At 43.7% G+C, this 23,845-nt stretch overlaps 1 protein-coding gene across 1 annotated transcript in view; it reads left to right on the top strand.

Annotated features, from left to right (window-relative positions):
* Nucleotides 1-8,494, top strand: part of plxna2 (plexin A2) — a 225,566-nt gene extending 217,072 nt beyond the window's left edge. The window contains exon 31 of the mRNA XM_076277363.1: nucleotides 4,334-8,494. Within this exon, the coding sequence (XP_076133478.1) occupies nucleotides 4,334-4,429 (96 nt within the window). The 3' untranslated portion in view covers nucleotides 4,430-8,494. The remainder of the gene's footprint in view (nucleotides 1-4,333) is intronic.
* The last annotated feature ends 15,351 nt before the right edge of the window (nucleotides 8,495-23,845 follow it).

The raw sequence follows: 23,845 nt of genomic DNA, 5'->3' as shown, positions 1-23,845 counted from the left end.
CACACACACACTGCCTCACACACACTCACACTGCCTCATAACGGCACACACGCGCACACACACACACACACACACACACACACTGCCTCACACACACTCACATGCACACTGCCTCACAACGGCACGCACACACACACACACACACACACACATACACACACACACACATTCAACATTACACACATTCACACATACAGAAGCACAGTATGGTGCTTGGAAAACTGTCGTGACAAAACGGGCATGCCATTAATCAGTCTGTGCCGTGTGTCAATACACAGTGTGTAGGGTCATTAGTGAACTTCAGCAGCTGGAGCTGGCTTTTAAATTACTTTTTTTTTTTTAAATGAAGACACTTAGTACTCTATTTCATCACACTCCTTTATACCGTGCATATGAGATTGTGTGAAAACAATATGTTGTGTGTGTCTGTGTGTGTGTGTGTGTGTGTGTGTGTATGCTCGGCTGTGTGTGTGTGTGTGTCTGTGTGTGTCGAAGAGAAAGAGGGAGAGAACACTCAATAAAATCTTATCTTCAAAAGCAGTGAAACAATAAGTTACATAACCTAATGTGTGACGTAAAGCCTATCGTAATAGGTTTAATATGTCCCAGTGTAGCAACCGATAGCTAATTTATCCACCAATATTGCCTCCAGCAGCCACAGTTTTGTGCTTTGTGGTCCCTGTGGTATCAATCAGGTGGAAATCCCTGTACTGTGAAATTATAACCACTGCGCCTTAAGCCAGTACAATCACACACTGCCAATGAATGGGCATGAATGTGATGCATCAATATGTATCAGAACAGAAAGGTGTGTGTGTGTGTGTGTGTGTGTGTGTGTGTGTGTGTGTGTGTGTGTGTGTGTGTGTGTGTGTGTGTGTGTCTTTGCCGGCTTCATCCCCAGGCTTATTTAGTCAATATCTTCTGATCTTTGGAGTTTTTAGGAGATAGTGACTGTCCTGATATGACACGTTAAAACAATGGTGTCCTTTTGAAGTGCATGAGTGTGCTATGGCATGGCCATAAAGCTCTTTGAATTGAAAGAAAATGAATTGTATGAAATTGAATTTAGAAAGATCAGCAGAGAGAGGCAGAGCGAGTGAGAGAATCTGTAAAAAAGAGAAAGAGTTTGAGCGAGAGAAGTATAGTGTGTGTGTGTGTGTGTGTGTGTGTGTGTGTGTGTGTGTGTGTGCATAGAGGGTGGGGGTTGGGTTGCGGTGTAGAGGATGAATATGTCTCTCTCCCACAGTGACAGGCTCTCTCTGGGGACCTATTAGTCTGACCCGCACATTGCACTGCAGGGGAGTAAAGGGGAGGGGTGAGGAGAGGAGAAGGGATAAGAGGAGGAGAGGAGAAAGGAGAAGAGAGGAGAAGAGAAGAGGAGAGAGGAGAGGAGAAGAGAGAACGTGTGAAGAGGAGAGGAGCGGGGAGGAGATGTGAGGGATTGAGAGAGCAGAGAGAGGAGCCTGGTTATGTGTATTGTCTACCTCTCTGTCTGGCTCAGTCTCTCCCACTTACCTGTTACACAGCTCTCATTCAGTCTAGTGTGTGTGTGTGTGTGTGTGTGTATGTGTGTGTGTGTGTGTGTGTGCAGTGTGTTCTCGCATCTCTCTCTCTCTCTCTCTCTCTCTCTCTCTCTCTCTCTCTCTCTCTCTCTCTCTCTCTCTCTCTCTCTCTCTCTCTCTTTCTCTCTCTATCTCATTCAATTCAGATTCAAGCTTTATTGGCATGTCTGTTTATTTGCAGTAATGCCAAACCAAGGTGTAATGTTCAAGAAAAAAAATGTATAATGATTTAACAGTAAAAAAACATCAAAGGATTAAAAATATCAACAATAAGCGAACTGCTAACTGGCTCTGTCTCTCTTTCTCTCACATATCCACTCTGTATCGATCTCCCTCTCATACATATTCCATCCACATCCATCTGTTTTGGCTTCAGTTCTCTCTCTCTCTCTCCCTCTCTCTTCATCTCTCCCTCTCTCTCTTCTCTCTCTCTCTTCTCTCTCTTCTCTCCCTATCTCTCGCTCTTTCTCTTCTCTCTCTCTCCCTCTCTCTTTGTGTTCGTGTGTGTGTGTGTGTGTGTGTGTGTGTGTGTGTCTGTGTGTGTGTGTGTGTGTGTGTGTGTGTGTGTCTGGGCAGGCGCTAACAGGGCTAGCATGGCTGCTAAAAGGATTGGAGCTAAGTGGCGGGAGGACCAGACACACACCTGCATGCATTGCAGATTAATAACCCAATGTGATTGGGGCCAGACAGAGCCAGGCACCACCGCCCGCCTCTAAGAGCACTTAACCAGATGAGGGAGAGAGGGGGAGAGGAGGAGTGGAGGGGAAGAGAGAAAGAGAGAGAGACGGGGAAGACAGAGAGACATGAGAGAAGTGATGGTGAGAGAGGGACAAAGGATGATGAGAGGATGAGGAGGAGAGAGGGGATGAAGACCCAGAAAAAAGACAATGGAGGGAGAGAGGAGAGAGAGTGAGAAGAGAGAGAGGAGTGAGAGAGAGAGGAGTGAGAGAGAGAGAGAGGAGTGAGAGAGAGAGGAGTGAGAAGAGAGAGAGGAGTGAGAGAGAGAGGAGTGAGAGAGAGAGAGCACGAAAAAGAGGACACAAAAGACACAAGAGGCTGAAGAAAGGAGAAGGAAACACAAGCAGAGGGAAGAAAGACTTGCATAGAAGAGAAAGAAAGGATGAGTTAGGGAGAGGGAGTCTAGCGTCATGGCCATCCACCCACAATAAAGAATCCAGAGCACGTGAGCACACAGACTCCCGGGCGAAGGACGGCATTAGCGTTACCTCTCTCTCCGGTCACTCTAGCCCCATCCGCTGGACATTCACCAGTCAGTGTAGCCAGCTGTACAGCCAGCAACAGACCACTGCCTTAAACACCTGGCCCAGGGACCCTGACCTTCACAGGGGTCAAGGCTTTAGCACCCTGCTCCCCCCTGCCCTTCTGACCTGACACTGATGTCCCAGTGATGCCCCTAATGACCAGCCCAGTGCGGAGCTGAGCCCTCTGAGGTGCCCTACCTCATCAAGCTCCTCATTACTGCTCCCCTTTGATATTTATATGCCTGAAAGGCCCCAGCCAGCAGGGGGCCTCGGCGAGCCAACGCTGCCTGCCTGCCTGCCTGCCTGCCTGCTTGTTTCCGTGTCTGGCTGGTGTGCAGGGTTTGTTGCTGGGGGGTGGTGGGGGGTGGTGGGACAGGCAGGGCCCCCATGCGTCGGCCGCCGCCTCTTTGAACACGACGTGACAAGCGCTGCGTTTATGTCTGGGCGGGACAGGGTGGCGGGCAAGCGATAGACACGCGGGATATAACGAGGCCAGGAGGAGGAGAGGAAATATTCCAGCGGAGGTGACTCGTGGTGCCTCTCTCTTCCTCTTCCTCTCTTTCTATCTCTCTCTCTCTACATTCCCTGTCTCTCTCTGTCTTTTCTCTCTTCCCCTGTCTCCATCTCTCCCTTCATCACTAGTCCTTTGTTTTTGTTCTCTACCTTTGTTTCTCCTCTCTGTCTGTCGTTCTTACTCTCCTATCTCTCTCCCATCTTTCTCTCTCCCCCTCCCTCCCTCTCTCCCTCTCCCCTCTCTTCCCTCCCTCACTCTCTCTGTCTGAGGCGCAGGCGATTAAATCTCCCCTTTTAATGTTCTATTCATGAAACAGCGTCTGGCTTGCGCTTCCATCAAAGCTTGTGTTATGAGCAGCCTTGTGATTTGGATAGAGCCTTGTCATAGTCTTTAGGAGGAGGCCACCGTGCTGCTTGTGATGGGGATGGAGCCTCGTCATAGTCTTTAGGAGGAGGCCACCGTGCTGCTTGTGATGGGGATGGAGCCTCGTCATAGTCTTTAGGAGGAGGCCACCGTGCTGCTTGTGATGGGGATGGAGCCTTGTCATAGTCTTTAGGAGGAGGCCACCGTGCTGCTTGTGATGGGGATGGAGCCTTGTCATAGTCTTTAGGAGGAGGCCACCGTGCTGCTTGTGATGGGGATGGAGCCTTGTCATAGTCTTTAGGAGGAGGCCACCGTGCTGCTTGTGATGGGGATGGAGCCTCGTCATAGTCTTTAGGAGGAGGCCACCGTGCTGCTTGTGATGGGGATGGAGCCTCGTCATAGTCTTTAGGAGGAGGCCACCGTGCTGCTTGTGATGGGGATGGAGCCTCGTCATAGTCTTTAGGAGGAGGCCACCGTGCTGCTTGTGATGGGGATGGAGCCTCGTCATAGTCTTTAGTTTTTTTGAAAATCCATCCAACTCCAAATTGTCACCACAGTGTTGAGTGAAGGTCTATCTGTGCTAGTGGCAGTCAGTTGTTGACGTGCTTTGTGTCTCTTCTCTCTTCCTGTAGATCATAGCGGCCCTGGAGCAGGACGAGCAGGCTAAGAAGCAGCGTCTGGCCATGAAAGTACAACAACTCATCACCGCCATGTCTCACGAGAGCTGAGAGCACCACAGAGCAATGGAGAGCGGGCGTGCGAGAGAGAGAGAGAGAGAGGGGGGGGGGGGGAGAAAGAGAGAATGAACAACATCAAGAGTGAGAGAAAGAGAGAAAAGCAAGGGGGACTGGCATCTGCACCTGTGCCATCCTCCCACCACGACCACCCAAGGAGTCTCAGCACAGCACATGGTACTTAACGCTGACCTGAGACTGGGGATTCTCAGCTCCACCAAACCAGTAGGACAGGTTCAGTGGACCTTACCAAAATGTCTGCCCTCACAAGACACTGGCTGGAGGTGCATGTTCCATCCTGTTGTGAACAGATAATGAGAGCAGAGCTGTCCTGAGACACCTCAACTTTTTTTCCCCATTTTCTTCGGCAGTCTCTTGTGTGTGTCTGGCACAAGAGCAACACGCAGTGACAGGAACTCAAGCAGGACAACATGATGGGGCAGCATCTCTCTCTCTCTCTCTCTCTCTCTCTCGCTCTCTCTTTTTTTTCTCTCTCTCTTACTACGGACTCTTAAGAGCCAGAGTGGAACATTTGGCTGTAGCCATGTCCTTTGAGAATTTTTATTTTTATACACGAACACTTTAAAAACCTCTTCCATTACTCCGTGGCTTTTGGCATCTACCGACATCGTGATGCAAACGGCTCTTCTCGCTTTCGTGTCCTGTCTCGTTGGGTGACGGGGCGACAACGACAGGACGGAGAGCCTGTCTCATCGGTCTGTCCATCTCTCTCTCATCCTCACTCTCGGAGGCCAGTCGCCAGCCTTCTTCCGAAAGACGCAGAGAGACTAGACGTGAGTTTACTGTCCACTCATGGAGTTCAAGGAAAACTATGTGCCGGAAAGAGTGAAAGGTCACGTGATCAATCAGGTCGGCCGACCCCTGATTCTTCCTGGCCGATCCTCCGCATCGTGTCACAGTTTATCACGGAGGAAAGGAGCGGCTGATCGACGACTTCAAAAGACTCTCCTCAGCCAGTGTCTCTGTGTGTAAATGTCCCGTTCTTCTTCTTTTTTAAAACGACGTGTGAAATTGTATGTGAATGTACAAAATGTTGCTCTATTTTAGTCATCTTTTGTTTTCCTAGAGCAGAGAGAGGCCGCAGAGCAGAGCTGAACTCTGAGGGAAGACCCTTGGCCAAGAGAAAAAAACGCTGTAAACATTCTGGTTACCGAGGACCTTTTTAGCTTGATAAATGTCATTCATTATTATATTGCCAAAATACGCTTTGTGATTGAAGTGTGCTGTGTGCAATCGTATGGGCAGTTCCCTCTGGACACTGGGCTGCCACACTATAGATTGCGTTTCTACTCCACTATATATTGGAGAATGCTTCCTGTAGATGGAATGAACTTGCATCGCGGGCGGTAGAAGTGGGATCGATCCACTATAAAGCTGACCAGACAGTGTTATGTTTTCAGTTTCTGTCAACTTGTGTGTGTATTTTTGCATGCGTCATCCAGAACCACTCAAGAGAGAGAGAGAGAGAAAGAAAAAAAGAAAACCTCATCCATTTCTACTCTGTTTTTTAAGTGCCAAGAAGGTTGCATTAGCTCCAAGAGGCTAAGAGGTTAGCTGCAGATCTAATGCGCAATTCAGTCACCACTGCTATATATCGATATATATAGATAGATATATATCTTCATGCTACAGTGACACCCCTTCTTAGGGTCGATCTTGATTAAGTGCCAAAAGAATCACTTTAAATTATTCACTGACGTGTCAAAAAAAAAGTCGGTTAATGCTTTATAAAGGGACTCAAGACCTCAGACTGAGGGGCGACTGAAAGCCCAGACAAGAAGCTGACTGTGGGCCTGACCTGGCCCGGACGCCAGCCGGGTCTGAGCCAGAGCCAGTTCCCCTCTCCTCTCTGGAAAAGCGGCACTCACTCGACAGGAACTAGGAGAGATCAGACGACCTCCACCCCGCCACTGCCATCTCTCTGGATTTTGAGCATCTGTCTCGAAGCGCTCGAAGGCAGCTAGGTACGATAACGAAGGAAGTGGGGCTGGACTATCACCATGTAAAAAATTACACACACACACACACACACAAACATACACTCTTGGATGTGAACAGTTTGGGGGTGGGTGGTTTTTATTCATTTCTTTTCCTCCCCCCCTACATGGAGAGTGTACTATCCAAACAACAAGCAAGAACAAACAAAGCCATTTCTCTCATTTATAATGCATCTGGCCCACATCTGGCCCACTAAAGATGAGTTATCTTCCGCTGTTGGTTTCATCTACACATACAAGGTCATTAGAGGTTAAAGTCAAGGTGCGCTAGAAATTGCTTATGGAATTGTTCTAAGTGGGAGCCAAGCCAGGTTCTAAGCTGGTTCTTTTTTCCAATGGTATTGGGGGTTCAGTCTTGTGCATGGTAACTGCCGGCGTTCATCTCAGTGTTGTGCTGTGGCAAGTGCAATGCTAGCTTGTTGTTTACATCAAATACTTGAAACTTGATAGTGTTAATGGTGTACGTTGAATTTTATTTTTAGTATTGGGGGTAAATATCATACCAAAAGATGCTTTCTTTTATTTTTTTTAATTTTTCCTTCCCTCCCGTTGCCTTAGAACACCTCGCACCAAACATGATCCTCAGACCGTCCACACACACACACACACACACACACACACACACACACAGACACACACAATATGACCTCCTCTTCCTGACTTCCATAGCTGAGTTTAAAAGCAGTGTTTGAGGACGAAATGACAGGCAAAGAGTGCATCATCCACCATCCAGGTGTCTCATCTCTGTTGTCTCAGGTGAAGAGGAATGAAGATCTAGAGCAAGACAGAGAGATTGAGAAAGAGAGAGCGAGAAATACAGAGATAGAGAGAGAAAAAGAGAGAGAGAGAGAGAATCCCCTTTAGCTCTGGTTTCCTGCAGCAGCTTTGAAGCAGCGCTTTGATCTCACCTAGTCGTGTGCACAGCGTGATCAGAAGATTTAGAAAAAAAATAGATATATATCCACATCAAAACCGAAAGAGGGCCTCGAACTTCAGCAGGGATTGACGTGATTGACATGGAAAAATGCAGGCAGCTGCTGGGGGGGCCTCTCTAGGGCCCAGCTGATGGTCATGGACAAGTCACCTCATTCACCAGCAGCTCAATTAAACACCGATCGCCCACAACACTACATCTTACATCACACCCATATGCTACACTGTATCAAGGACTATAACAAATAAAGTGTTGCTTTTTCCCCCTCTGCCATAATTGAAGTCTATCCGTTATTGTCATCGGCCCCCTCTTATCATGCAGTGATGCTAACTGAAAGGACACCTTGTCAGGCTACTTACACTACTCACACTTGTCATAGTGTAGGAGGGATTTGTAAGATTGTAAGATGAGATTTCACAGAGTAGGATATGGTTTTGTTATTATTTTATTTATTGTTGTTTTTGTTAGGCATCCTTTCATCTTTTTTTCTTTTTTTGAGACGCGGAATTCACCTACACTCATGTGTTCACGTAGTGATGATCTTCCGCATTTGGTCACTTTTGAGCCTCAACTTCAACTTCCAAGTTTGGCCACTCTGGAGCCCCTACCGTAGTGTTGTTCAGGTCTTTCGTGGCTCTCACACCATGGCAAAGGGGACTCTTTCAGTCATTGGACAGTCAAATGCTTGCACAGGCCACATGATATATTTTTTGCCATTCCACAGTCAAAAGCCAGAGAGATGGGCCTGAATATCACTGCAGAAGAAATGGAATATCCTTCCACTCCAAAACACAGTACATAATATACCAACCCTTCTTTGTTGACACTGGAGTTGTGTATTATTGTAAATAAAATAATAATTATGATAATTATTATTATGGCTGTCTGTTCTTGTTGTTTTATAAAGGTGTTGTGAAAATTGTAAGAAAGGTCAAATATTTAAAAAAAAAAGGTTGGTCTTGTTTTTGTTTTGTTTTTATTTGCGTTTGTTATGATAATATATTATTGTGTACCTATTGTAAATATGAAGCACACCTATTTTGCAAGCCAAGGATTCACTTTGTACCGTTGTTATATATAAATAAACTTTACTGGTTAAAAAAGCGATCATTTGAATGGTGTGGATTTGTTGAGAGCCAGACAGACAGACAAGCGTAAAGATATAAGATAATTTCGGAAATCACTCACGCATTCATGACAGCAATATGAGTGAAATTTTACAAAATTCAACAATCAAAGATAACAAGAACAGTCAGACAATTGCAAACCCTCGCCCTTGTAAGTGGTCAGTAAAGAAAGTTGGTGAGTAAAATCCTATGTCCAGATCATCGTATAGAAAGACTGAGATATTGTGAACCCCTCTTCCTTGTATTAGAATTTGAAGTAAGTCGGAACAGTACTTTTTTAGTATGGACACAAAGAACAACAGATTGGTCGATGGATGTACCCGATTAACATTCCCTTTGCCCCCCTATTAGGCAGAGGTAATAAAAGGCTAAATGAGCAGCAGGGGCAAACAGTGGAAAGTGGAGCAGAAACTTATTGTCGTTTATAAAGATAATAATATTCTCTGGGTTTTTTATTACCACTGTGGTGTGTATCAATGGGAGTCCGTAATCAATGCAATATTGCTCTGCATGCACAATTTGTTTTTTTCTGTACTATATTTCATACCAGAAGTTCAGCCACCAGAGTGTAGAAAACATGGTCCATTCATCACACTAGTGTATAATAGCCTGGGTTCCCACAGTGCAATTTAAAGCTCACCATAACATACACTGAGACCTCTAAGGGCCGCACTTAACAAGATAACCAAGAGTTCCATTATGTAAGAGCTACTGTTTGTCTTTGTGGCATTATTCCATTAGTCTGGCGATTCCATTCCTTCCCAGAGCTATATGAAGGACTGTGGGGGAAGTCAATTATGTTATGAGGATGAGTGGTTGAGGGGGTAGACCTTTGTGTTTGGAATGTTAAGATCTTTAACTGTTAGAACAAGTGAAGCATCAAGGTCATGCTTCCAGCTCTGAGAGGTCATATATCTTATGAATAAAAATAAATGCATATATAGATATAGACATAGATAAATGTTATATATATATATATATATATATAGAGAGAGAGAGAAAGATAGATAGATATAGATATATAGATATATATAGATAGATAGATATAGATATACATTTAAAACAAATAAATACATTCAGTTATGAAAAGCTTGAGAAATTTTGTTATTTCACTCATGTAGTTAAAGACATGGCAATAAAGGAGCGATTTTTTAATTTAATCAACTGAGGGGCTGTATGGGAAAGCAGTTGTCAGTAGCCAGCAGAAGAAAAAAAAACTTTGTTTCAAAGTGTTCACTCTCATAGTCGTCACAGAAACACTGGAAAACAATCTCCCAACAAATAATTTTCAAAAGTGTGGCATCCACTTATCAGCTGTTTCTTACCCTAGCCATAATTATCAGATGATTCTGCTCAACAGGAGCATGGGAATTATCCGTACAAAATGTGTGCAAAGCACAGACTAGTCCTTGTCAAATCTTACGCGAGACTGCAGGCATACCTGATTCTGTTCTGGATAGAGACCGTGAAGGCCGGCCAGCCTGTCTCATCAGATCGGATCAGACAGAGAAGATCACTGAGGAGTCGGGCTCTTTGAAATGGGCCTGACTGTTTGGGGATAAACTCTCCATCTGTCTGATCCGCTGATACCATCAAGGTCTAGCCCCACTGTCTCCTCGCTCTGTCCAGCAATGTCTGCTGGACCTGGCTGGCCTTCTAATGTATTTGAAAAACGACTTGGAGACCCGATAAAAATGAATTCACTGGTAGTCAATAGATAGGATTATGAAGCATGGTGCCACTTTTCCCAGACTTTGAAATGAATATTTTTTTCTTAGAATAGTTAAAATTTTATTGTTAAATTGCTATTGCGTAAAATGAGATAATGAGATACAGTGGGCATTGCTTCGATTTGGCCAGCTTCCCTCGTGGTCCGCGCGCGGGATCACGCGATATCACGCGACTTTAATTTGTATTTTTCCAGTGACGCTGCAACGATGCTGCAACAACCCAAACAACCGGTAGATGTCTCAAGTGAGCAGGGTGTCTCATAAAAAGAAATGGAGCCTGGAAAACCCTACACAGACTTCACTACAGACTTTAGTAGACTGGTTTAGAAATAATTTAATAGCCAGAAATATGCCTGCCCTGCCCTAATAAAGACATTTTTGGTTAACTGCGAGTGAATCCCGTTTGCAGGCGTAGAAGAAACGCAGGACAAATTAAACATTCCGGTTTTCTCCGAGTGCAACGATGATAGACAGACATAATTTGGACAAAATATAGAGCATATTAACCTTGCTCAGCCAAATGCCTTCCTGTTACGTCCTGTTATCACGGAGTTACAGGCGATAAACGATTTTTGATGGGCACAAGCTTACTTCATTACCGGTTTATTTTTTTGATTATTATGACCGCCGCTAGCGAAGCGGTCATATAGGGTATTTTATAAGTTTATAAGTTTTTTTTTTTGTTTTTGTTTTTTTTTTTTCCCCGTCATCTACTTCCTGAAATTTTGGTCAACGATCCCCGGGGCACCGAAACACCGGGGCACATGAAATTTGGTGGGTATGTAGCCCCACTAGACTTTTACGGAAAAATTTCGTTTGGTCCCCGGGGGCCACTCCCCCTCCGCGCTGGGCCCCCCGAAACCCAAAAAATGCAGTTTTTCCTTAATAACTACCTGAACCGTGGCACCGAGGATGAAGAAATTTTTTATGGTATGTTGGTCTCAAGGGCCCACATCAACCTAGCCCATAATCACTCATTTGTGATTTGCACCCCCCCCCGGTAAAAAATGAAAATGCAATATCATTCTGCTTTAATCGCCCCTCTCTTCAGTAAAGACGTTCAGAACTGCACCAAATTTTATGTGTATGATTAACCTGACATTCTCTGGGGGTATGCCAAGTTTCGTAGAATTTCATCCATGGGGGGGTTTAAAAAATTAAGTTATGTGTACATTTAGTGACTGTACACTCATTGGCCTGTAGATGGTGGTGCACACATATACACATGCACACACACACACAGGCACCCACATACTATCAGTATTAGAACGGCCGATACATAATTACAAATTCAGTAGGATTAAAAGAAAGCCAAAATAAATATTCATCATCATCATCATGGCTGCATTTCCAGTATTGGCGATAAGTAGTCGTTTGTCCACTAGATGGCGCATCGTTGCAGTGAGACGTAATTTTGTTGGAAGTTACAGTTTTTTTTCAATCGCTAACAAGCGCCTACCCATAGCCTACTTCAAATACTTTTTCTAAACTCTTAACACAGACTCACACCTACAAAACACAATTGGCCAAATGGATAATTTTTTCTCAAAAACACATTTTGTTAAATATATACTAACATCTTTCTCTGCACACACTAACTTTACCAAAACACTGGAAATCTGACTCAAAATGAAATTATTCTGTCAAAGAATAACACTTGTTTTCACTTCACAAGGTACATGTAGTCAATCAAGGTACACCAGGTTTCAAAATACTGGCTATTGTTGACATTACAAAAACTGCATAGACTTTTATGTTTCAGTTTTTACAGGTATTTGCATGCAAAACATGCTATCCACCGTTTTTACACTAAATTTCTTGGTTGGGAACTGTAGGTCCACATGTAATGTTCACATTCAAAAGCATTCCAACCAAATCAGTTTCCCTTTACTGTTTACTACAGGAGGTACAGTAGAAATACTGTTTACATTATGATAGAACAGAAAAAGTTTTACAGTATTGCTTACAGTGAACAAAATATCCATGAAAAACACAAGAGCATTCTGAACAAAAAACAACAGCAAAAAGCCCATATAAAAAGAGGGGGGGGGGAACTAAAAAAAAGCACAAAATTACTGTATCTAATCTCTGCGATCTTCAGTTAGCCACATGTTTTCATCAACATCGCATCTGATATTACTGTATCCAAGGCGATGCACCTGGGATAAAACCGCTTGGTAGCAGAAGCAGAGGTTTTTATACTGTATATAAGGTTTGGAATATTGTGTTTGCCATTGTGGGATGTTGTGTGTTAACATTCGTAAATACTACAAAAACAATACATAGTTTTGTTGGGAGGTATAGCTTGTCTGTTAAGAAAATGTAAGCATTGTGGAAATGTGTTCACTGACTGCATATTGTTTGAAAACGACATGAAATGTGTGAATGGTATGGCCACAAAAGACCGATGCTGTGCTAATTGTGTTAAGAGTTTAGAAAATGTGACAACTGGTTAGACAAACGCTTGTTAGCGACTGAAAAAAACTGTAATCTAAAGTGGGTTGGAAAGACACTACGCTTCCTACAAGGACAAGACTCTAGGCTACAGTAGTTTACCGCAGAGAACGTCTAAGGGTAGGATGATTTCTGCATGACATGTAATTCCCATTTCCTCTTGAAGCCGAAATAAATCTGAGAATGTTTATCGGACATGCTTGTTTTTTACTGCAGGTAGGCTACGTTAATGCTATCAATAGCAGAACGTAGGTAAAATAATGTTACCGTTAGCATGATTGAGTGATGGAGGCCAATTTGATTATTGATGTATTTGTAGAAAACCATAAATGCGTTTATAGGCTACCAAGCAAATCGATAACAGCACTAATTGTATCTTTCGACTGTCATCTCATTTGCTTTATGAACCGAGGTGAAGTTAGTTTGATATTTGATATTCGGATATTCGACAGATATTCAAAAAAAAAATTCACCCCGTGTTTGCAGACAATGTTCAAACAGATGACCTGTCTACTTGCTCCCAGCCGACCATAGGGACCGTCTAAAAAGTACCTTCTGAATTACCTTCATAGTCTTTTTTGTCAATAGCTTTGACATCATGTGACCTTGTGACTCCAAACCAATGCAGAATTGTTATCCTATATGGGACTCATCAGACACACCTCTTTTTTAATCACTGTATGCACACTGTATTTTATATTAATATTTTAAAGAAAATACATTATTTTATATAAGAAACAGTCTCCTTTTTTTCAATACCTCCCAAGCCATGCGACCTAGTGACTCCAAACCAATGCAGAATGATTATCCTATATAGGACTCATCGGGCAGACCTCTTTTTATAGTCACTGTATGCACACTGTATTTTATATGAATATTTTAAAGAAAATACATTATTTCATATAAGAAACAGTCTCCTTTTTTTCAATACCTCCCAGGTCATGTGACCTAGTGACTCCAAACCAATGCAGAATTGTTATCCTATATGGGACTCATCGGGCACACCTCTTTTTATGATCACTGTATGCACACTGTATTTTATATGAATATTTTAAAGATAATACATTATTTCATATAAGAAACAGTCTCCTTTTTTCAATACCTCCCAAGTCATGTGACCTAGTGACTCCAAACCAATGCAGAATAGTTATCCTATATGGGACTCATCGGGCACACCTCTTTTTATAGTCACTGTATGCACACTGTATTTTATATGAATATTTTAAAGAAAATACATTATTTACCAAAAGAAACGGTCTCCTTTTTTTCAATACCTCCCAAGCCATGCGACCTAGTGACTCAAAACCAATGCAGAATAGTTATCCTATATGGGACTCATCGGGCACACCTGTCTGTCTGAGGTCTGTCTGATGAGTCCCATATAGGATAAATATTCTGCATTGGTTTGGAGTCACTAGGTCACATGATGTCAAAGCTATTGACAAAAAAGACTATGAAGGTAATTCAGAAGGTACATTTTAGACGGCCCCTAAGGTCGGCTGGGAGCAAGTAGACAGGTCATCTGCTTGTACATTGTCTGCAAACACGGGGTGAAACCGGCCGCATAAATTTTTTTTTGAAAATCTGTCGAATATCCGAATATCAAATATCAAACTTACTTCACCTCGGTTGCTTATGACCATAACCTAGGCTACTAACAGGAGCTAAGTGAGTTAGCCACAACACGTTCGCTACGTGATGGTTTTTTAATGGAAAATATATAGGCTACCTGAAAGATAACCTGTCTATGATGCATCCTAAACACCGGTCTGGGACATTTCTGCTCAAGGTCTCAAAAAGCATCTGAGTCAACATTCATTCCCAAAAACCCATATAGGCTACTTCAATCCTCTATTTTCAAAGGTGATTCAAGTAAGGAAGAGCATGGCTCAAAGTAAAGTAACTGAAACTACATAAATTCGTCAAAGTGAATAATTTGTGTCAACTCGCCGCAATGTAGATTTATTAACGCACCGTGATGATCTACATCTCCATTTAAACCAGATGTTTTAGAGTGCACGTTGAGATGTATTCAGGGCAGGGCTGTACCTACACATATTTGTTGCACGTGCTACAAAAATCATTCTTTGCGATGGATGATTTAGTACCAACGTTACACCGGTCAGATACAGTTTTGCCTATGGCTATTCCGTGAGACTGAGGCGCTTTTTGTTTGTTCGAAGTGCGTGTTTAGGGTGTGAGAGGGGAGTCGATGTGCTTTGATTCCAGCTTGGTAGTTGTAGTCTATGCGATTAAAAAACACGTGTGTGTGAAGTATCCAAACAATGATATCGCTTTCATTATGGCTGCTTTAGCCACAGACCTTGAGCTACTGTACAGTGGGTTGGGTTCCATTTAGAAGTGTCCACTTCATTCGCCCTTTCCGTGATTCACACAGCTATGTGAAATGTATTACTACTGATATGCAAAACTATTAACTTTTTGCCAAGAGGTGGCAGCTTGATACTGTAAGGTGTAAGCCATTGGTTCCAAAGGAGATTTTATTTGGGTCGCCAGCATAGCCTAGTGACAATTTGTGTTGTGTAATAGGCCTAGCATAGGGCCTACCTTATATAGCATATAGTTTGTTAACAGTCATGGTTTTGTCATAACTCCCTCTATGCATTTTTGCATTTAGAATAGCTCTAAAACCGGGGGGCGAACACGTCGCAGGGGGGGGGGGCGCCAGTGCGTGGATATCTCAATCGCAAAATTAAACAATATTTCTATCGGGCGCCTACCATGGACTAGGCTCGGTGAAAATCAAAAGATTGTGTCAAAAGATTTAGCTTAACCATGGACCTCATAGTTGCAAAATGCAAGGGAACATGAATCAGCATATTATTTGCACAAACAATAACGGACAGTAGCTCTTCAACTTTGCCCGTTAAAATGTGTATGAACAGTCTCGCAACGCATTTCATGAAGGACCTTTTGGACATGTCAGTTATTTGCACCACTGGGTAAAACGGCATTTTGTTTTAGACTACTGGTATTTAATTTGTGCATTGACAATAAAGCTGAATATCATTTGAACTAGATGACTAAACTTATGCATATGTAGAAGAAGAAACATTCACAAAAATCCATGACATGACCTCTTTTCTTGATAGCTGTTGAAAACTGCATGGAACTGACAGGGATTGTTTTGTACCACATAACGGTTACCCCCCTCCCCCACCTCCCCCCAACATTCTAAATCAATTGTATGCACCATATTGCTATGTAGCATAGTAATGTTATACACCATTTCAAAGCTTTGACTCTTGGGAATCCAAAAATGACAACGTTTTTCATGTACAATCTGTATAGTGCTTTACATTCTCAGATTAATCTTATTATGTCTCAATTAAATTTGATCCAAAATGTCCCCCTCCCCCCCTTCCGCTTTTGGTGCTACCCTGACTTCTGGCTGCAGTGTAGCTGCAGCACAATAAGTAGATGCAACATATTGGGTACTGAAATATTCACAAGAATCCATAGAAATTGAATCTTCATGTTGTGTTATCCAATATTAGTTGTACAGATGTATAGTCTAATCTTATACACACTCATTGAACCAACAAAGTAAATGCAAAAATAGAGACATTTTTGTAATCATTCCATATTTAGTGTAGTCATTCCATATCAGAACCCCTGAAGTATAATCCAAATACAAGCATGAAACCTCAAAGTGTTACCTTTCATTTGAGACCAGGATTATGCTTCTACACAAAGGGGTTCATGTGCAGTAAGCATTTGATTGTCAGTATGCATTTTGGATAACAAAAAGTCCTATGGGGAGTATCCATAGGCATTTTACAAAACGCATGGGCATACCTTGGCAAATAATAGTCTAAAGCACTCATATTTTCATTCTATATTGATCGATCTACTTTTGCACACAACTTCACAAGACCTGGTGCTAGGGCTCAGTTGTGTTTCTAAGGGATATCAAGAGACCTAGAGGGCTGAAATGTGGTCAGTTCAGAGATGCTTGTAATCCGGCAGAAAGAAAAAACTATATTCTAGCCTCTGTAACTCTTTGTGAGTACATCACACATTTATTTAGACTGTTTCCTACGAAAACTAGAGGTTCTCAGCTTTCTATAGAGGTCCAACATTTGATGGTAGGCCCCAGAAGAGGTGGGAACAATGCCCTTGTAAATAGGCACAGTGCAATTTCAGGCAAAAACTTGAAATTCTTTTTGATAGTTAAGAAGTTAATAATAAATAAATAAATACATTATGCTGCTACCTTCTGCTTTTCCCAAATACAATGTAGCCTACAGGTGTACCTTTCATCAGTCCAGTTGCAATGGATGGACTGTGATGAACTGCCCTACTTGTGATTGTTTAGAGATTTTTAAGGTTTTATAACAATGCTACAGATTTTTTGGCCCAGAAACAAATCTATTCACCTTTGCAGCGCCAGTAGGCTACTTTGTGTGCGGAATGTGTGCAAACACACATTCCAAACAAGCATACACAAAAGTTTCAAGAGTGGGGGATGGAGTAGAAGATGGAGACAAATTCATTAATATGATTTATTTTCGCGGAATGGATGTGCAGGACTGAGCGGCGGTCATATTTTGTACCGCTATGCGGTACATCTAGTTAAAGAGTGTTTTTCATGTAAAGGTTTGACTTTGTGCTTATTCAGTAGAGCATTTAGTGTTCTCCCCAATCCCAGACGTTCACATTGCATGTTTGTTTGTAATGGATGCAACCGCGACGCGCTTGATGGCAATGAGTTGTTAACAGATATGAACCAAGACATATAGCCCAGCAGCAATCTAGGGACTGTTTGTTATTTATTGAAGGGGCAACCGGAGGGATTTTGAGTGCTTCATTAAAAAGTTGCATGACCCTCTCTTGCCTGCTAGAAATGTTCAATGACCCTCTGACAGAATTCTCAAAAAAGACATGACCCTTCCCTGCCAATTGTCGCTGTCTTCCACCCGCGCTGCTTTGCGCCACGAAGACGTTAACGTTCTTAAATCAATCTTTCCCGGGAGCTTGCATGCTACCAGTCCTTCATTTTCAAATGTGTTGCACCTGTTTGCACAATTTCACAAATAACCATATGTGATTAATAATGTGACAAATAATCCCTGTGCACGGGGACCGAAACAATCCATGCCAACTTTTTCTGTGTTTATCACATATTTTAACTTTCCCCCGCTGTCTTGCCGTTTTAATATTTTCCCGTAGAATATTCCATATTTTAATACTCTCATAACATTAGCCCTGCCGTCGAGGCCCAAGTCCTCTGCAGGCTCTCTTCTGTCTGCACGCGTGGAGTCCAGTGGTTTAATCAAGCCATTTATCTGGGGTTGGATGTTGGAGACAGACAGCTGAGGGATGCTTGTGTGTCTGTGTGTGTGTGTGTGTGTGTGTGTGGCTTTGTGTGTATGTGTGTGTGTGCGTGTGTATGTGTGTGTGTGTGTGCGTGTGTATATGTGTGTGTGTGTGTGTGTGTCCATTTCACTGCCCGGCCGTCATCACTCACTCACCACCGCGTTGTTGCGTCCACGTCGATACGAGCCGTGATGGCTAGGGCCGAGGGTAATTGTCCGGCCGGGCCCAGATGAGAGCCGTCCCGCTAGCCGCGCTAATCGCGAGAGCCACACTACTAGCCTGCCCTTCCACAAGCCAAGCAACCCTCAGCAGCGGCGCCATCAATAATGAAACGGGCCGCCACCGGTAATGACTGGACATAAATATTTCAGCCCTCACTTCCTCACCTCTCACGCTTTAATGTCCAGCAGCGTTAGTCAGCCAGGATGAGGTGGAGGTCTGTCGCTGCATCTTCATTAGCGAATTGACATGGAAGCTAAGATGCTCACACTAATGGCCTGTTGGTAATAGGATGTTTGGTATTTATGATGTGCAGGAACAGTTAGCGCTTGTTGGTTTAGATAGGATTGTCAATACGTATTGATGCGATTGGTGTCTAATGCCATGGACAATTATGTTAAAAGCCAACATTGCATAGAGGTGGGGAGAGGGTTTCTTGAAGAATGGGAGCACCATCGAGTACCCTGATCATTCAGGTGGACCAATGTGACACTAAGAGATTGAAAAAAATCTCCTCTTTGTGGTGTTGAGATTTCCTTAGCTTAACAGACTTCACTGTGCTGTAAGAAGACTGCAAAGTATTGTTGTGCTGTATCTAGATGGCACGTTGTATTGTGTGTGGTTGTTATCTACTGTAGATGGCACGTTGTGTTGTGTGTGGTTGTTATCTACTGTAGATGGCACGTTGTGTTGTGTGTGGTTGTTATCTACTGTAGATGGCACGTTGTGTTGTGTGTGGTTGTTATCTACTGTAGATGGCACGTTGTGTTGTGTGTGGTTGTTATCTACTGTAGATGGCACGTTGTGTTGTGTGTGGTTGTTATCTACTGTAGATGGCACGTTGTGTTGTGTGTGGTTGTTATCTACTGTAGATGGCACGTTGTGTTGTGTGTGGTTGTTATCTACTGTAGATGGCACGTTGTGTTGTGTGTGGTTGTTATCTACTGTAGATGGCACGTTGTGTTGTGTGTGGTTGTTATCTACTGTAGATGGCACGTTGTGTTGTGTGTGGTTGTTATCTACTGTAGATGGCACGTTGTGTTGTGTGTGGTTGTTATCTACTGTAGATGGCACGTTGTGTTGTGTGTGGTTGTTATCTACTGTAGATGGCACGTTGTGTTGTGTGTGGTTGTTATCTACTGTAGATGGCACGTTGTATTGTGTGTGGTTGTTTTATCTTTGCCCTGTGGTGCCCCTTGTGTGTGTAGGAGGGCTAAAGAAGCCACTGGAGGGACTGCAGTCAGTTACTTGACATCCAGGTCAAGTCACAGCGGGGTCAAGGCTGCCCCTCATCTAGAGTAGCATGTCCTCAGAGGGACCACATACACACAACACACATACTGATCCACATGCACGCGCGCACACACACACACACACACACACATGCACACACACATGCACACACACACACACACACATACATACACATACATACAGTATACATACAGTATGTGCACAAAACTCAAACACAAACTCTTTATGCACAAATTACCATACAGTACACACCCAAGCGTATTACCCGCACATTCCCATTGTCATACATACACACATATTCACAGACTAACACACACACACACACACAACAAAACACTCAACCAGAACATGCTCACCAATGCATATGTGTACCCACATATTCAAAGACTAACACACACAAACACACACACACACACACACACACACACATGTCTGTGGAGCACCCCCCCCCACCCCTGTGTTTGCAGTGGGGAGAGAGGGGGGTAATCCCCCCCTGGCACGTAATCCTGTACTGCTGAGACCAATTCAACCCCACATGGGACTTAATGCCCTGTAATGCCTTTAAAAGGAACTCACACAAAGCTGACATCCCATTCGTTCTGGGGGGGATTTGCCTGGACCAATTACAATGCCATATCTCAAATAATTGATGCTTCTTGGCAGAAAGCTCAGCACTTTTTTTATAGTATTCAGGTTTTTTTCCCAACTGTGATTTACCATCATTTGGAAACCCTCTTGTATGAGCAATTTAATTATGGTTATTTACGAGTGACTCGCACTATTGTTACTCACATATTGACATCTTTGTTCGAAAATAAATAGAAAAGTTATTTGAACATTTTGCACACAGATTTCCCCATAAAAAAGCAGTCGAAATCTGTCTGTAGTATCGTCAAAAGAAGATGATTTGTTTTTTACGGAGGCACCCTATCAGCTTCCACAAAAGCAACAACAATAGCTAATCAAAAAAAGAAAAACATTGCACTTGGTACAGCCTCACGTTCAGCCGCCTAATTAAGTCATTAAAATGGAACTACCGAAGCTCTCGTGGCAGGAACTTGCTTCATTGAAACGTGTCGCTATCCCTGGGCAAACACTCCTTTTGTTTTGCACTGAGCAGAGGTCTAGGCTGTTTCAGAGGTGTTGTTCTGCTATTGTGTGGCTGACTTCGTGTGGGCTTACGCTGGCTGTTTAGCGTGGCAGGCCTTGGGGCCGGATCTGATGTTGAGTTGGCAGCTTTACAGTGAGATTCTCCGTGGTGTCATTTGGCATTGTGTGGTGCAAGGCTCCATGCTACATACAGATTGTGTGTGTGTGTGTGTGTGTGTGTGTGTGTGTGTGTGTGTGTGTGTGCGTGCGTGCGTGTGTGTTTGTATGTGTGTGTGTGTGTGTGTGTGTGTGTGTGTGTGTGTGTGCATGTGTGCGTATGTGTATTTGTGTGTGTGTGTGAGAGAGAGAGAGAGAGAGAGAGAGAGAGAGAGAGAGAGGCAGCATGTTATTTTGTTGTGTGTGAATCCGATTGTGTCTGAATGTATGTCTCTGTGTGAAGTTGCTGGAGTGTGAGTGTAAAATGTAAAATTTGGACTGACTCTCTTTGTGTATTGGCATGATGTTTGGAGGGACCCTCTTTGTGTATTGGCATGATGTTTGGAGTGACCCTCTTTGTGTATTGGGATGAGGTTTGGAGTGACCCTCTTTGTGTATTGGGATGAGGTTTGGAAGGTAGTATGTGGTAGTGCATACTGCTTTTAGTGCATACTATGTTGAGAGTGTGTTGTAGCACAATAGGAGAGTTACCTCCTGTATTGTCTTGCCTCTTTTGTGTGTAATTCTGTATGCTTTGATATAAGGAATGAAATCTTGGTATTATTCTCTGTTGAGATGTGTTATGTTGTGTTGTGTTGTGTTGTGTTGTGTTGAGATGTGTTGTGTTGTATAGGGCTACATTGTGTGATTTTGTGTTGTGTGTAGTGTATTGCTGTGTTGTGTGCCTGCTGCACTGTTTGGTGTGAGCTCCTGTCTGTAGTGTTGTCCTGTGTTGGGTTGGGTTGTGTTTTGTTTTGTTGTATTGTGTTGTGTATTGCTGCATTGTGTGTTTTTGTTTTGTGTTGTGTATTGCAGCAGTGTGTGTTTTGTGTTGTGTTGTGGTTTACTGCATTGTGTGCCTGCTGTCTGCAGCTTCTCTCTTTCTCTCTTTCTCTTTCTCTCTCCCTCTCTCTGCCCTGTGGGCTGCCCGATGCAACTGATGGGCATCCCCCCTCGGGCAGTGCTGGCCAGACCTGTCAATCAAAGGCTCGGAATGGCCATGTGGGCCCTGGGGGCTTGTTACAAACCTAAAGCCCTCCTCCTCCGAGACAGCCCGTCACACATCTTACCTGTCACAGAGGGAGGGAGGGAGAGAGAAGAGGGAGAAAGAGAGAGGATGAGGAAATTGGGAAAATGAGGGGGGAGAGAGAGAGAGAGAGAAGGAATGAAGGCATATGAAAGGAGTGAAGAGGTCATTCTGAAGAGTTACAGCAAAGTCCTTCTACGCAAGTCCCTCCATTCAGCGGCCATATTGCAACGCTTTTTGGGCACTTATCAGGCATTTATTTCACCAATCTTGCTCCAGCGGCGAGATCACAACACATAATTTGAAGAAAGGCTATGTATAAATGCATTTCCTTTTCTTTTCTTAAGGAAGGAAGTGATGGGAGTATAGAGGAAGTGATGGGAGTATAGAGGTATAGAGCAGCCGTGGCCTACTGGTTAGCGCTTCGGACTTGTAACCGGAGGGTTGCTGGTTCGAACCCTGACCAGTATGCACGGCTGAAGTGCACTTTAGCAAGGCACCTAACCCCTCGCTGCTCCCCGAGCGCCTGCTGTTGTTGCAGGCAGCTCACTGCGCCGGGGTTAGTGTGTGCTTCACCTCACTGTGTGCTGAGTGTGTTGCACTAATTCACGGATTGGGATAAATGCAGAGACCAAATTTCCCTCACGGGATCAAAAGAGTATATATACTTATACTTATACATATATACTTATATATATAACAGGGACAATGATGGAGTGAGAGACAAGAGAATAGATGAGGAGGAGGGGACAGAAGACAGAAGAGAGGCCTTTGCCAGGACTAGTCATAGACATAGAGGAGATGGAGGCCAGGGGAGAGTATACGATAGCGAGTGATAGAGCTGAGGATCTGCGGTCAGGGGAGAGTATACGATAGCGAGTGATGGAGCTGAGGATCTGCAGTCAGGGGAGAGTATATGATAGCGAGCGATAGAGCTGAGGATCTGCGGTCAGGGGAGAGTATACAATAGCGAGTGATGGAGCTGAGGATCTGAGGTCAGGGGAGAGTATACGATAGCGAGCGATAGAGCTGAGGATCTGCGGTCAGGGGAGAGTATACGATAGCGAGGGATGGAGCTGAGGATCTGCAGTCAGGGGAGAGTATACGATAGCGAGTGATGGAGCTGAGGATCTGAGGTCAGGGGAGAGTATACGATAGCGAGCGATAGAGCTGAGGATCAGAGGCCATTCTGAAGAGTTACAGCAAAGTCCTTCTTGGAAAGTCCCTCCACTCAGCGGCCATATTGCAACACTTTTTGGGCACTTATCGGGCATTTATTTCAGCAGAAATGCGCGTGCGCAAGGATTCACAACACCAATCTTGCTCCAGCGGCGAGATCACAACACATAATTTGCACGATGTCTGCACAACACACCACATGATTGGCTCAATGTATTGACAGCACAACACATGATTGGCTCAATGTATTCACATGTCGACGCTTTGCCACGGAAGGGGTGGGATATGTAGACAACTGCCATATTGACGTTACAAACTAACCCCATGCATTTCTATGGAGGATTTTTTGAGTGTTTCCTCATTAGAAAGTCTCTGGTAACAGCAGCAGGTGAGAGAGGGCGAGAGAGGAACGAGACAAAGAGAGAAGATTAAGATCAGAAGAGAGATAAGGAGATAGACAAGTGATGTAAGGGCTTTTACTGCCTGTGTCCCTGTCTGGACTTTTATTTTGTATTCCATCGTGTCTGCCACCCATGTTGCTTCCTGTTGGCCTTAGTTTACTTCCTGTGGCTTGCACAACGTGTTCCTTTGTGCTTCTTATTCTTATTCCCTCACCTAAGCCTCACCTGTTCTCTGATTATTGCCTTGTTCCATAGACCTCTAAAGTTCGCCTACAAAAAGGAACCACAGCTGCCATCTTTGACCATATAAAGAGATCCGGGTGTTAATTGAAGCTAACTACTATGGCAAGTTGGCTCTGGGGTAGCAAAAATAAAAGTTTGGCACAGTCACAGTATCCACTAGAAGGGAGCGGACAAGAGTG

This window comes from Alosa pseudoharengus, unplaced genomic scaffold, assembly GCF_046254945.1.
Source record: "Alosa pseudoharengus isolate Yale_2024_CS ecotype anadromous, Long Island Sound unplaced genomic scaffold, YU_APseudo_1.1 YU_APseudo_1.1_scf_9, whole genome shotgun sequence".
NCBI classification, from domain to species: domain Eukaryota; kingdom Metazoa; phylum Chordata; class Actinopteri; order Clupeiformes; family Clupeidae; genus Alosa; species Alosa pseudoharengus.
The sequence above is the reverse complement of the archived record's forward strand: the minus strand, read 5'-3'. Positions and strand labels throughout refer to the sequence as shown.